Source organism: Thecamonas trahens, assembly GCF_000142905.1.
Source record: "Thecamonas trahens ATCC 50062 unplaced genomic scaffold supercont1.25, whole genome shotgun sequence".
NCBI lineage: Eukaryota > Apusomonadida > Apusomonadidae > Thecamonas > Thecamonas trahens.
The window spans coordinates 276,841-288,330 of NW_013657655.1; the positions used below are offsets into that span (position 1 = coordinate 276,841).

An 11,490-nucleotide genomic window follows, 5' to 3' on the forward strand; every position below is an offset into this window, starting at 1 on the left:
CGTCCAGCCGTCCCAGAACAGCCAAACACGAAACCTGTCCCGATGCCGCCTTGTCCGAAAGGAGAGCCCATTGACCACAACGGCTTGCGACGGGGGTATCGCCTATCACCGCTCCAGCCGGCCCTACGGCCTGCACGTTGGCATTCTCGAGAAATTTCCCCACTCGATCGGTGGGGTAGGGGGGGGAGGGCTTTTATTCTTGTCGCATGATCATGGGAGGCATGGGTCTCGATCGTGTTTTGTGTCCACAGCCGCTGCTGTGGGGGGGAGAGAGCAGAGCCCTGCATTCAACGACCGAAACCATCGGCTCGTCCTCACTCACCCATAGAGCGACACACCGCACTACAGACCCAACCATGGACAAGGTCCGTCGCGCACTCGTCAACGTTGGCTCTTCCTCGGGCCGCGGAGGCATCGGTACTATTCTCAAGGTCCTTGGTGCGGGTGTGGCCATCGCAGGCCTCGCCTCCCAGTCTTTCTACACTGGTACGTCGGAGGCTGCCGTGGCGACGCGTCGCTTCGTTTAGCTGGCGGGGCGGGAAGGGGAGGGGGGGGGGGGGGGAGAGAGGGAGGGGACCCAGGGGGGGAGGGGGGGAGGGGGAGGGGGGAGAGACAGGAATGAGGGAGGTATGGGGAGTATGGGGAGGGGGGAGGGCAAGCAGGCGCCCGGGAAGCCCAGGGAGGGGGGGCAGGAACAGGCCGGCGGATGGGCTCGGCTGATGACGCGTGGCGGGCGGGAGAGGAGGGGCGAGTGGGAGGGGAGGAAGGAGGATAGGATGGAGACTCACGGAAGCTGGCTGCGGTGCGGGGATAGTGCACGGTGGACATCGGGCGGTTGTGTTCAACCGTCTGGTGGGAGTCAAGGACCAGGTGATGGAGCCCGGGATGCAGTTCAAGATCCCGTTCATCGAGTACCCGTACATTTACGACGTGCGGGCCAAGCCGTACACATACACCTCGCTGACGGGATCCAAGGATCTGCAGATGATCAACGTGACGCTGCGTGTGCTGGCCAAGCCGGACGCGCGGATGCTGACGCAGATCCACCGCAAGATCGGTCCGCAGTTTGACGAGACCGTCCTGCCGTCGATCGTCAACGAGGTGCTCAAGTCGGTTGTTGCCCAGTTCAACGCCTCGCAGCTTATCACCATGCGGTCGGACGTGTCGATCATGATCGGCAAGTCGCTCCGCCGGCGCTCTGCCGACTTTTACATCCTCCTGGACGACGTCTCGGTCACGCACCTCAACTTTCCAACGAGTACGCCCACGCCGTCGAGCAGAAGAAGGTCGCCGAGCAGGAGGCCGAGCGTGCCAAGATCCTTGTCGAGAAGGCATTGCAGGAGAAGGAGTCGTCCATCATTCGCGCCAAGGGTGAGTCCGAGGCCGCCCTCCTCATCGGTGCCGCCATGTCCAACAACCCTGGCTATCTCGAGCTCATGCGCCTCGACAACGCCCGCGAGATCGCCAACATCATTGCCCGCTCCGGCAACATGGTGTACCTCAACTCGGACAACCTCCTGCTCAACCTCGTGTCCAACAAGAAGATCGAGCTTGCTGCTGAGAACGCGTAGTCGTAAAAGCCACTCTTCAGCTTCACTGTCTTCTTCTCGAGAGCTTGTTCATTGGCGCGGCTCGGCGAGCAGGGAGAGGTCATAGCACGCGTCGTCGTCCTTGCACTCCATATTGACGAGGTAGTGCGCGATGGGGAGCGAGACCTCGAACGGGTACGAGTCGTGCTGGTACTGCAAGATGTCGCGGATGACGTTGGCGGCCATGCGGCGCTTGACCATGTTGATGAGTCCGCCGTCGATCTGGTCGTCGTTGCCGTCCTCAATAAACGTCAGGTCGGTGAGGTGGACACCGAGATAGGGAATGCACGGAGGCTTGCAGATCCGGATGTGGTTGCGGAGCATGGCGTACGCCCGGTGGTTTGAGGTCAACGACTTGAGCGAGTCAAACTCGGCAATGAGCTTCGAGTCGACTCGCGCCCAAGCCCGCTTGAGCCGGCGGACCGAGGCGTTGGAGAGCCCGGCGACGACTTCCATCACTCCATTGAGGTTGTTGAGCGCCTTGAGCTCCATGGCGAGCTTGATAAAGTAGGCGATGATCTTGGCCCGCGCCTTGGGCTTGAGCTTGGTGTTCTGCACTACTTCGGTCGTCACCCACATCGTTGTTGTGTTGAAGTGGACAATGGTGCGGAAGATCGATGGCGCCGTCTTGGCCTTGTTTGGCCCGGACCAACGGTTGTTGAGGCACTCGGTGACCGGAATGGCCTGGTACATCTGCATTTCAAGGAGGCACATGTTCCGCGCGAGGTCCTTGATGTTGATCGAGAACGGGTTGGAGATGATCTGGCTCTTGGGCGGCGGCGGGAGCGACTCAAACGAGAGCTTCTTGGCTTTTCCTCTTGCGACGCCTTGAGCTTGCGGTCGAGGAGCGCGAGGAGCGACGCTGCCGGTCGCTTCATGCCTGTTGCCGTCATGATGTTCGACGCAAAGTCCTTGAGCATGGCGAGCAAGTCTTCGTTCTCCTCAAAGTCACGAAAGTACTTGTCGAGCCATCCGCGGAGCACGTTGTACACCCGCAGCCGGATGGGGACCAGCTTGCGCTTCTTGAACTCGGCTTGCGCTGCTGCATCGAGCGACGCCGGCGCCGTGATGCAGTACCGCTCAATCATCTTTTCCATCAGCGCAATCGGGTTGGTAAACGACCGGTACGTGAGCATGAATGCCTGCACGTACTCCATGTCCGGGTATTTTTCAAACGTCAGCCGCTCGACAAGCCGGTACAGCGTCCCGCACTTGACCGACGGGTAAGACGACCCGCCGCCCGCAGCGCCCGACTGCGCTTCGGCCGGAAGCTCTTCCGGTGACATAAACTTGATGTCACGCTTGTCGGCAAAGTACGCCTCGGGTGAGTCGTCGGTGAGGAGCGAGAGCGAGAGCGATGCGTCCGACTCGCCGCCCTTACCTGCCCCGTCACCGGAGCTGGCGCCCGCAGCCTCGGCCTCGGCCGCTGCAGACGCCTTGGCCTTGGCCTTGGCTGCCGCCTTGGCCTCGGCTGCCTTCTGGATCCGCGCCGCCACATCCGACGCATCGCCCGGATCCTGCAGCAGGGAGTGCAGCTCCGAGAGCTTGGCCTCCGAGTACGTGCGGCCCTTGATTCGCCGCAGCGAGGCCCGCCCGGGCTTGAACGGCGACGCCGAGCTGCCCTCACCCGACGCAGACATGTCGAGCGACATGTGGCCCGAGCCCGAGTCCTCGCCGCCGCCCGACTCGGCGCCCTGCGGCAGCTCCATGCCAAACGCCCGCCGCATCTCGGCGAACCGGTCGACATCGTCGCCGTCAAGCGTCCCGTACACCGATGCCTCGAGAATTTCCTTGGTCGCCGCGTTGAGCGAGACGTCCATGGCGTCGGGCACCAACGAGCTGTCGCCGCTCGCCTCGGCCGCCGCCCGCAGCTGCGCCAGCCGCTGCTGCAGCCGTGCGTTCTCGTCGAGCAGCTCCTGGATGCCAAAGTACAGCTCGTCGTTCTCCTCCTCCCACTCCTCGAGGAGCTTGAGCTTGGAGAGGAGCTCGTTGACCCGGAGTGAGAGCATGCCCTTCTCCTCAAGCACGTTGAGCAGCGTCCTCCGGTAGTCGGCGTTGGTAGCGGCAGACTTGGTCGCCGTCCGCGTCAACGTCTGGATCTTCATCTTGGCCCCGGTCACCTCTGCCACAAGCGCCTCGACGTCCGACGTCAGCGCCGCCGCCTCGCTCTCAAACGCTGCCTTGGCGGACTCCAGCTCGGCAATCGTCGTCCGCAGCTCGGCCATAGCCGCCTCGTTCGACGCCACCTGCGCTGCCAGTGCTGCGCCCTCGCGCGAGTTGCTCGAGTCGAGCGAAATGGCCTGTGCATCCTCCACCTTGGCCGCAAGCACCACGTTGACCTTGCGGATCTTGGCCATCTGCGCACGCAAAAACTCATTCTGTGCCTTCCACTGCGCCGCGTGCTTTTGCGAGTCACGTTCGCGAGCAAGAATCTCCTTCCGCTTCTCGATTCTCGCCCCGAGCTTCTTCTTGGACTTGCGCGCCTCAGCCTTGGTCGCCAGATTCGCGTTGAGCGCCGCGGTCAGCTTGTCCATCTTGGCCTGGGCCTCGGCTCGCTGCGAGTCCACCAGTTGGATCTGCCGCTCGAGCTGTGCGTTCTGCGTCTGCCACAGCTGGGCGTTTTCCATCGTCGCCTTCAGTTCAGTCCACTGCTGCATGAGCGTTGTCTTGTCGTCCAGTAGCTGCGCGAGCTGCGTCCGCATCTCCTGCATTCGGCTCATCGAGTTCTCCGAGTTTTCCAACTCCTGGAGCCGAATGTTGAGCGCGTGCTTCTCGATCACCAGGTGCTGCAGCTTGATCCGCACCTTGCGCTGCACGTGCTCGGCCTCGGACTCGGCCTGCCGGATGTGCTCAATGAGCATTGCCGCCTCGGCCGCCTCCTCTGCTGTCCGCGGTGGGGCCTTGGGCCGTGGTGGCGGCACCGGCTTCACACTCCGCGCCATAGCCTCGCCGCCTGACGCCGAGCCCGAGCCCGATTCGCCGCCCTCGCCCTCGCCGCCTCTCGTCGCAGCCACCTGTTCGGCGAGCTTCTCATTTTCGGCCTGCAGCGCCTCGGCGCGCTCGGTCAGCCGCCGCCGCTCCGAAATCTGCGACGCAAGCTTGAACTTGACCTTTTCCCGGAACGTCTCCATGTCCGCCTCGGCCTGCTCTAGCTCAGCCTTGAGCTCGAGGTTGGCCTTTTGCGCATGGCTAAAGTTTTGGCTTTCGCTGCCTGACGCCATGAGCCCTTCTCGTGCCACCGTCGTCCAGAAAACCAGGGGTATGGGGGTGCGGGGAGAGAGAGAGAGGAAGGGAGTGGGGAATGGGGGGGGGGGGGGGAGGGGAGGGAGGGGAGGGGTGACGGAGGGTGGTGGGGGGGGGGGGAGGGGGAGGGGTAGAGAGCGGTGGGCACAAAAGGGGGGGGAGGGAGGGAAGGCTGCCTGGCCTGATCGCCTCGACCTGCCAGTCGGCCAGGTTGTGGCGGTTGGGGAGAAAGGGCGAAACATGACGGCGGGAAGGCCAAAAAAAATGACAATATGCGTCGTTCACGCAGCAATCACAAGACCACGCAGTGGTGCACGGAGGGCGGGAGGGGGCAGGGGGAAGTCAGGCGGTCAGAGGGATCGGTTTTACTCGATGTCTCGGCACTGCTCGCTTGCGTTGATGGTTCGGCGTGGCGAGCGATGGATGGCTTGCGTGAGGAAAGGCTGGCCAGTGGCTGGCGCTACAGTTGCAAAAGGTTGACGACAGCCGCCTGCTGGTGCAGCTCCACTTTCGTCACCGACATACGGCGGCAGTCCGGCTCCACTACTCGGCAACAAAGGAAAACGGACGGACAATGTTGAGCATGTGGCGGACCGACTCGGTGAAGCGGTCCGAGGCAGCACGGCAGACCATGATGGCCTCCTGCAAGCACACCTCCTTGACGCAGTTGTACACGTTGCGGTGGAGGGCGAGGCCGTCCTGCTTCTCCTCAGTAAAGTGCTCCGAGTCGTCGTTGGCCTTGAGGACGGCGGCGTCGTGGTGGCGATGGTCATAGAGGATGGTGAGGTACGGCTCGATGTCGCTGCCCGGGTCGAGGCGCGAGGCCGCCGGCGCCTCTGACGCTGCAGCCTGGTCGAGAGCCTGGCGGATCTTGAGGACAGCCTTCTTGGCAGAGCGGCCGGCGTTCCACTTGGAGTAGCCGAGCGAGAAAGAGGGCGCGAGGAGGCAGAGCTCGGCGTGGAGAGCGTCCTCGAGCGAGCGGTCCTTGACCCGAACACCAGTGAGGCGCGGGACTGAGGCATTGGTGGGAATCATGTTGATGCCAATGCGCGCGAGCTTAATCATGAACAGGTATGGCGAGAGCCGCGAGTTGCGCAGCTCCTTGAAGCAGTCGTCAAGCGGCTTTGTGAGCCGGCAGTAGCCCTCACCAATCTCGACGACAATCTGCATCTCGCCGCCCATGAGCGAGAGCATGGCCTTGTTGGGCTCGGCCGGCGCAAGGAGCCAGTGCTCAAACGGAAGGTCAATGTAGCGAGGCTGAAGGAGGGCGGTCGGTGCGGCGTGGATGGTTTCGAACGAGAGGACCCGTGTGACTGGGTCAAAGGTCGAAGCCTCGATGCCGTCGGTCCGCCAAATGCCGACCTGCGCGTCCCACCAGCCAAGCAGCGGCGACTTGGAGCGGACAAAGACAGCGTCGGGGACGATCCATGTGATCTTGATGCGCTTCCACGACGGCGACGGCGCAACCGGTGCCGAAGCCGGGTCGGTCCCGGGCGGCACAATCGGATAGCCGAGCCGGCGAACTGTGTGGGCGAGCTCGGTGACCGGGCGCAGCGTCCAGCCCTTGAGCGTCTTGGGCGACGGCGGAACGTCGAGCAGGTCAAAATGTAGGATGCCGCCAAGCGTCATGTATTCATCCGAGACCGAGGTCGGCGTTAGGTTGTCCCAGTTGGTGTGGACAAACCGCATGGCGACAGAGGCGAGGGCAAGGCCCTTTGAGATGGACGTGGTGATGCCGACGTCGCGGAACTCGCGCGACTTGACCCGCAGGTTCTTGGCGACGTTGACCCAGAGCGCGTAGCGGACGTCTGGGAGCGCCACCTCAACCTGGCACTCCAGCTTGTCGTCGGTAAATGCGTCGGCGTGCTGGATGAGGTGCGCGGTGAGGGCATCGATCTTGGTCGTCGCCACCGACCGGAGCTCGGCAACCTTGGCCTCCAGCCGCGCCATGGCCGCGGTGTCGCTCCGCTCAAACGCGCGTGCGAGGACTCGCTCAATGTCAGCCACAACCACGTTGGACTCTTGCACCTTGTTGAGCGCCTCGACGTGGTCTGCGACAGAGGCTTCGGCCCAAAGTCGGAGGTACGTGTTCATCTCGCGCTCAGACCGCGGGTCCGGCAGAGGCTCGCACTCGACGTGGCGCGCCCACGCCTCGGCAGCTTCGGCGTCCGAGTCCCACAGCTCAACCTCGACCGTCCGTTCACCGAGCCAGACCTGGATCTCTGCGTGCTCCTCCTCACGCTTCTCCTGCTCCTCCTCGAGCTTGAGCTTCATCAGCTCGCGCTCCTTGGCCTGCCGCGCCTCCTCTTCGATCCGCTCGCGCTCCAGCCGCGCATACTCTTCAATCAGGGCCAGCCGCTGCGCCTCAGCCTCGGCTTTGGCCAATGCTGCCCGCTGCTTCTTGGTCATCTTCTTCTTTTCCGCTTCTTAGTCTTCTTGCGCCCCACGCCGCCGCGCGACGTTGTGCCGTTGTCCGCCATGGCAGTGTAGGGGGAAGGGGGGAGAAGGTGACAGAGGGGGAGGGAGACAAGAGGGACAGAGAGGTTGGAGTATGGGGAGGTGAGGAGGACGCACTCGATATGGCACGTTGGGTGGTAGGCGCCGTCGTGGTCGTAGGTCCGTCGGGCTGTAGGGGGGGAGGGGGAGGGGGGGGGAGGGGCACGTCGGGCGCGAAGGACTGCGTTCGTTGACAGCAGTGCCGCAGCAGGGCGTTTGGGGGAAGGGGGGGGGGGGGGTGGGGGTGTGAGGGGAGTTGGTGAGAGAAAAAATATTCGGTCTCGGTGGAGAAATGGTGGGTAACGCAGAGAGGGCGGGGGAAGGGGGGGGGGCGAGAAACGGACAGTCTTCCCGGGGTAAGGCACGGTGGCTTGTTTGTAGAACAACAGAGGTAACTTGACTCAGGTCCTTGGCAGGGACGACCAAGCGCAGCACATGCCACCTCCCGTGGCATCCCGTGCATACGGGCCGGCTGAACGAACTCTGTATGTGGCTGTGGTGAGCGTTCTGTAGCCTGTCACCGTCCCCCCCTGTCCCCCTCCCGCCCTCCTTCCTTGCAAGTCAATAGCAACCCGGGATGACGTCCACCATTTCGTTTGGCCAATAGGCTCACGCGTGAGCGGGGGATATATCCCTTCGCGTGTGGCTAGGGATGGGAGTGGGTGAATAAGCTTGGAGAACAGGGAAGGAGTGTGAGCAGGACATTTGCACTTACTCTTGTGTGGCTTGGTTGTGATGGCGGTGGCTGGTGACGGCCGAATGGCGTGGTGCTGGCCTCTCGCTGTGGACGTGCGGGGATCTCGGGGGGGGGGGTCTGTCTTGGCCATGCGTCCCTCAACAGATATGTTGGCTCGCTGGATTTGAGAGTGACTCGCGAGGAACTGGAGCAGGTTGCGCTGGACGCACTGGCCGAGGCCGAGGAGGCGCTTGCGAGTGAGTTTGGGGGAGGAGGCGGCAGCAGCAGCAGCAAGCGGGGGCTCTCGTCAGAGCCGAGCGGGCGCGCCGGGCGCAAGGGCGGGAGTCGGACGGGCTCCAGCGGGCGCGGGGGCCGAAAGAGTAGGGGCAGTCGGCGGTCGTCGTCGCAGTCGGGCGGACGTGCGAGCTCGTCGCTCGGCACGGTTGTCTCTGCCAAAATCATTCTGGATGCCGAGACGCACGGGTCTGCCGGGTATGGGTTTGTGGAGTTTGAGACGCGCGAAGGTGCACAGGCAGCAATGCCGATTCTCCAGGGCCGGCGAGTGCGTGCGCTGCGGATCCGAATTAATTGGGCGGTGCAAGGCTCGCGGCGGGTGGCGGACGAGGACGGGCTGCACTCGCTGTTTGTAGGCGACTTGTGCAAGTCTGTGGACGACGACATGCTGCACGATGCGTTTGCGCATTTTTCGAGCCTCACGTCGGCGCGGGTGATGTGGGACGTGCGAACCGGGACGTCGCGCGAGTTTGGGTTTGTCTCTTTCCGCGACGCCAGTGACGCCGAGCGTGCGCTCAAGACCATGGGTGGGACGATGCTGGGGCGGCGCCCGATCCGGGTCAACCGAGCCAACAAGAAGACGCACTCGAAGAACACTGCCGTGGGCACGGCAGCGGTGATGGTGGAGCGTGCGCCGAGCACAGGAACCGGGGTCAAGGTTCCGACCGGCTCACGCGACGGCACTCTCGTCATGTACACCGACGGCGACTTTGGGAGGCTCTCTGCGCTCGGGCGCGGCTCGTGCGAGCTCTTCCTCTCCAAGCTCAAGTCGAAGATGTCTGTGGGCGAGTTTGAGGCGGCGCTTGCCAAGCACGGAGTCATTGAGACTATTGTGTACAACCGCAAAAAGGGCACGTGCCGGGTCACATTTGAGTCGCACCACCAGGCTGTTTCTGCCATCATCGGCCTGCACGGGTGGGCGCCGGCCGGCTGCCCACCGCTGCAGGTGGCGTGGTCCAACTCAGGCCGGTCGCGGTCGCTGCAGCGGACGGCGTCGGCGCCGATGGGACCGGCCAGTGGCAGATTTGGCGAGCGTGGGCGGAGCGGCGACTCGGCCGACGCGTCCCGTTGTGCTGGATTGACTGACACGCGTCCGCCGTCGTACCTCGCGCCGTCGGCGTCGATGGCGTTTGACGCCTACTCGGGCCTCGGCTCGGGCCATGGCTCGGGCGAGGTGAGAGACTTGTACGCGCCGAGGCGCGGGAGCTCGCGGCGAAGCCCGCTGAGCGGCGGAAGCAGTACCAGTCATCAGTCGTCGGCGTCGATCTCACCCGACGCGATGGCGTACGCGCCGCCGCCGGGCTTTGTGAGCGCGGGCGGGTCGGCGCCGAGCATGGCAGCGCCGGGCTTTGGCGGCTATGGTCCGCCGCCAGGCATGGGCGGCGCCGCCGGGGTGGCGCCGGGCAGCAACGGGTTTGTGTACCCGGGCTACCCGATGCCGTTCGCGGCACCTGGGCTCGGCGGCTTTGTCCCAGGCATGTCGGATGCGATAGCCGGGCGCGACCCGTGGGCCTCACCAATGTTTGCCAACTCGACGGGCCTGTCCGGCTCGGGCATAGCGACCGGTCGCAACGGGAGGCCACTGTCGTACCCGCCGCGGGCCAATCAGTCGGAGCCGTCGAGCCCAACAGGCGTGGTTGCGCCCCCACTGGGCCGCTGCTGAGCGTGCCTGGTGACCGCGGCGAGCGCGGCGACCGGTCGCCGTCACCCTTCAACAACCAGCGGACCGGGACGACCGAGTCGCTCTCATCACGCTCGCCGTCGCCAACGCTCTACTCGCGCTCGCTCTCTGCCCAGTCGAGCACCTCGGGCCTCGCCGGTCTCGCGGCATCGCTCAACCTAGTCCCGCCGAGTCGGACCGGCGGTGCACCGCCGCCTGACGACGGCGAGGAAACGCCTGAGTCTGGCGAGGCGTCACCGACGCTCGGCCTTCGGCGGTCGTCGTCGCTCACCACCACGGGCGAGTCGCTCGCCTCGCTCAACCGGTCGCACTCGGAGACCGTCCCGCCGCGCTCGGTCTGGACCGACGACCGCATCTCTTTCCCTTCTATGGGCGGCGCCGCCGGCGCGCCCTCCTCTGTACCTGTCCTCCTCCTCCCGCATGCTTCGCTCTCACCGCACGTCTCGGACGACCAGTCCTGGCTCCCATCGTCGCCCTCGCTCCATAAGTCGCGGTCGATGACCGACGTGCGCTTGGCGCAATTGGCGTTTGAATCGGCACAGGAGCCCGCAATGGCTGCTCGCCCGCGCAATGGCGCTCCTCCACCGTCCTGAGTGCACCAGCCCTCCGCTCCAGCAGTCCTAGGAGCACGGCTGTCATTAAAGTCGCGGGAGCGCAGGCGCAGTGTGAGGGGGGGCGGGCATGGCTTTGGCTGTACTAGACTACCTGCTTGGCTGACAGGCTAACACGTTGGATCAGCTGCGACGTGCAAAGCGCCGGCGCGGCTTGGGCTTGGATGAGTCAGAGCCAGCGCCGGCGGCAGCAACGGCGGCATCGGCAGCATGCTTGGCGGTGGGGGCCGAGGCCGAGGCCGAGGCCACACGCGGGCGGCCGGCGACCAGGCGGTCGGCAACACCAGCCACCTTCCAGTCGTGGGCAACCAGGACGAGGTTCTCCTTTTCTGCGGCAAAGATCTTGGGCATGTCCTGGGGCATACCCGGCTGGCCGCCGGCCTGGCCCATCTGCTGCTTGAGCAGCTTGGAATCGTCGGCGGCGTTGCCGTCGGACAGGATGATGTCGAGGATGCCGCGGAGGCCAAAGAGGTTGAGAAAGTACCACGAGAGTGAAGAGACGTACGCCACGTTGAGGTCCGAGAGCTGGATGCCCTGCTGGAGCATGGCCTTGAAGGGCGAGGTGAGTGGGAAGGGGACGCGAAGGATGACAAAGCCAGAGAAAAAGTAGTTGACGATGCCCATGGTGAGGATCTGCGGGACAATCATGGCCATCTGCGACGACATCATGTTCGACATGGCCGGGTTGTTGGCCATGGCATCGAGCGCGTTGACCTGCTCCCGCTCCTGGTTGTACATCCCGTGCTCGCCATCGATGAAGAACTGCCGCCGCCGCTCAAACGCCGCACGCGGCAGCCAGTGCCCATGCGCCTCCAGTAGCTTGCCACGGCGGACCAATTGCCTGTGCGTGTGTGGAGATAAAGAGAGAGAGGAGGTTGGAGGGGGGTAGAGGACGTCCAT

General features: G+C 64.4%; 4 protein-coding genes across 4 annotated transcripts; 2 read left to right on the forward strand and 2 right to left on the reverse strand.

The window, feature by feature from the left end:
- Positions 1–356: 356 nt before the first annotated feature.
- AMSG_06035 (prohibitin-2) lies at positions 357–1,571 on the forward strand (the record flags this gene model as incomplete). Its single annotated transcript, XM_013902091.1, has 3 exons — positions 357–486; positions 815–1,233; positions 1,260–1,571. 3 exons carry the CDS (start codon positions 357–359, stop codon positions 1,569–1,571), a joined length of 861 nt encoding a protein of 286 aa, XP_013757545.1.
- A 48-nt stretch (positions 1,572–1,619) lies between these two features.
- AMSG_11933 (uncharacterized protein) lies at positions 1,620–7,418 on the reverse strand (the record flags this gene model as incomplete). The annotated part of the gene is made up of 3 exons (XM_013902159.1): positions 5,402–7,418; positions 2,451–4,815; positions 1,620–2,406 (listed from the first exon to the last, which is right to left on the reverse strand). The coding sequence occupies exons 1-3, from the start codon at positions 7,239–7,241 to the stop codon at positions 1,620–1,622; spliced, it is 4,992 nt and encodes a 1,663-aa protein (XP_013757613.1). The 5' UTR covers positions 7,242–7,418.
- A 307-nt stretch (positions 7,419–7,725) lies between these two features.
- Positions 7,726–10,633, forward strand: AMSG_06038 (nucleolysin TIA-1). Its single transcript, XM_013902092.1, has 2 exons — positions 7,726–7,813; positions 8,170–10,633. Exons 1-2 carry the CDS (start codon positions 7,764–7,766, stop codon positions 9,959–9,961), a joined length of 1,842 nt encoding a protein of 613 aa, XP_013757546.1. The 5' UTR covers positions 7,726–7,763; the 3' UTR covers positions 9,962–10,633.
- A 23-nt stretch (positions 10,634–10,656) lies between these two features.
- AMSG_06039 (uncharacterized protein) lies at positions 10,657–11,490 on the reverse strand (the record flags this gene model as incomplete). The annotated part of the gene is made up of 2 exons (XM_013902093.1): positions 10,657–11,409; positions 11,485–11,490. The coding sequence occupies 2 exons, from the start codon at positions 11,488–11,490 to the stop codon at positions 10,714–10,716; spliced, it is 702 nt and encodes a 233-aa protein (XP_013757547.1). The 3' UTR covers positions 10,657–10,713.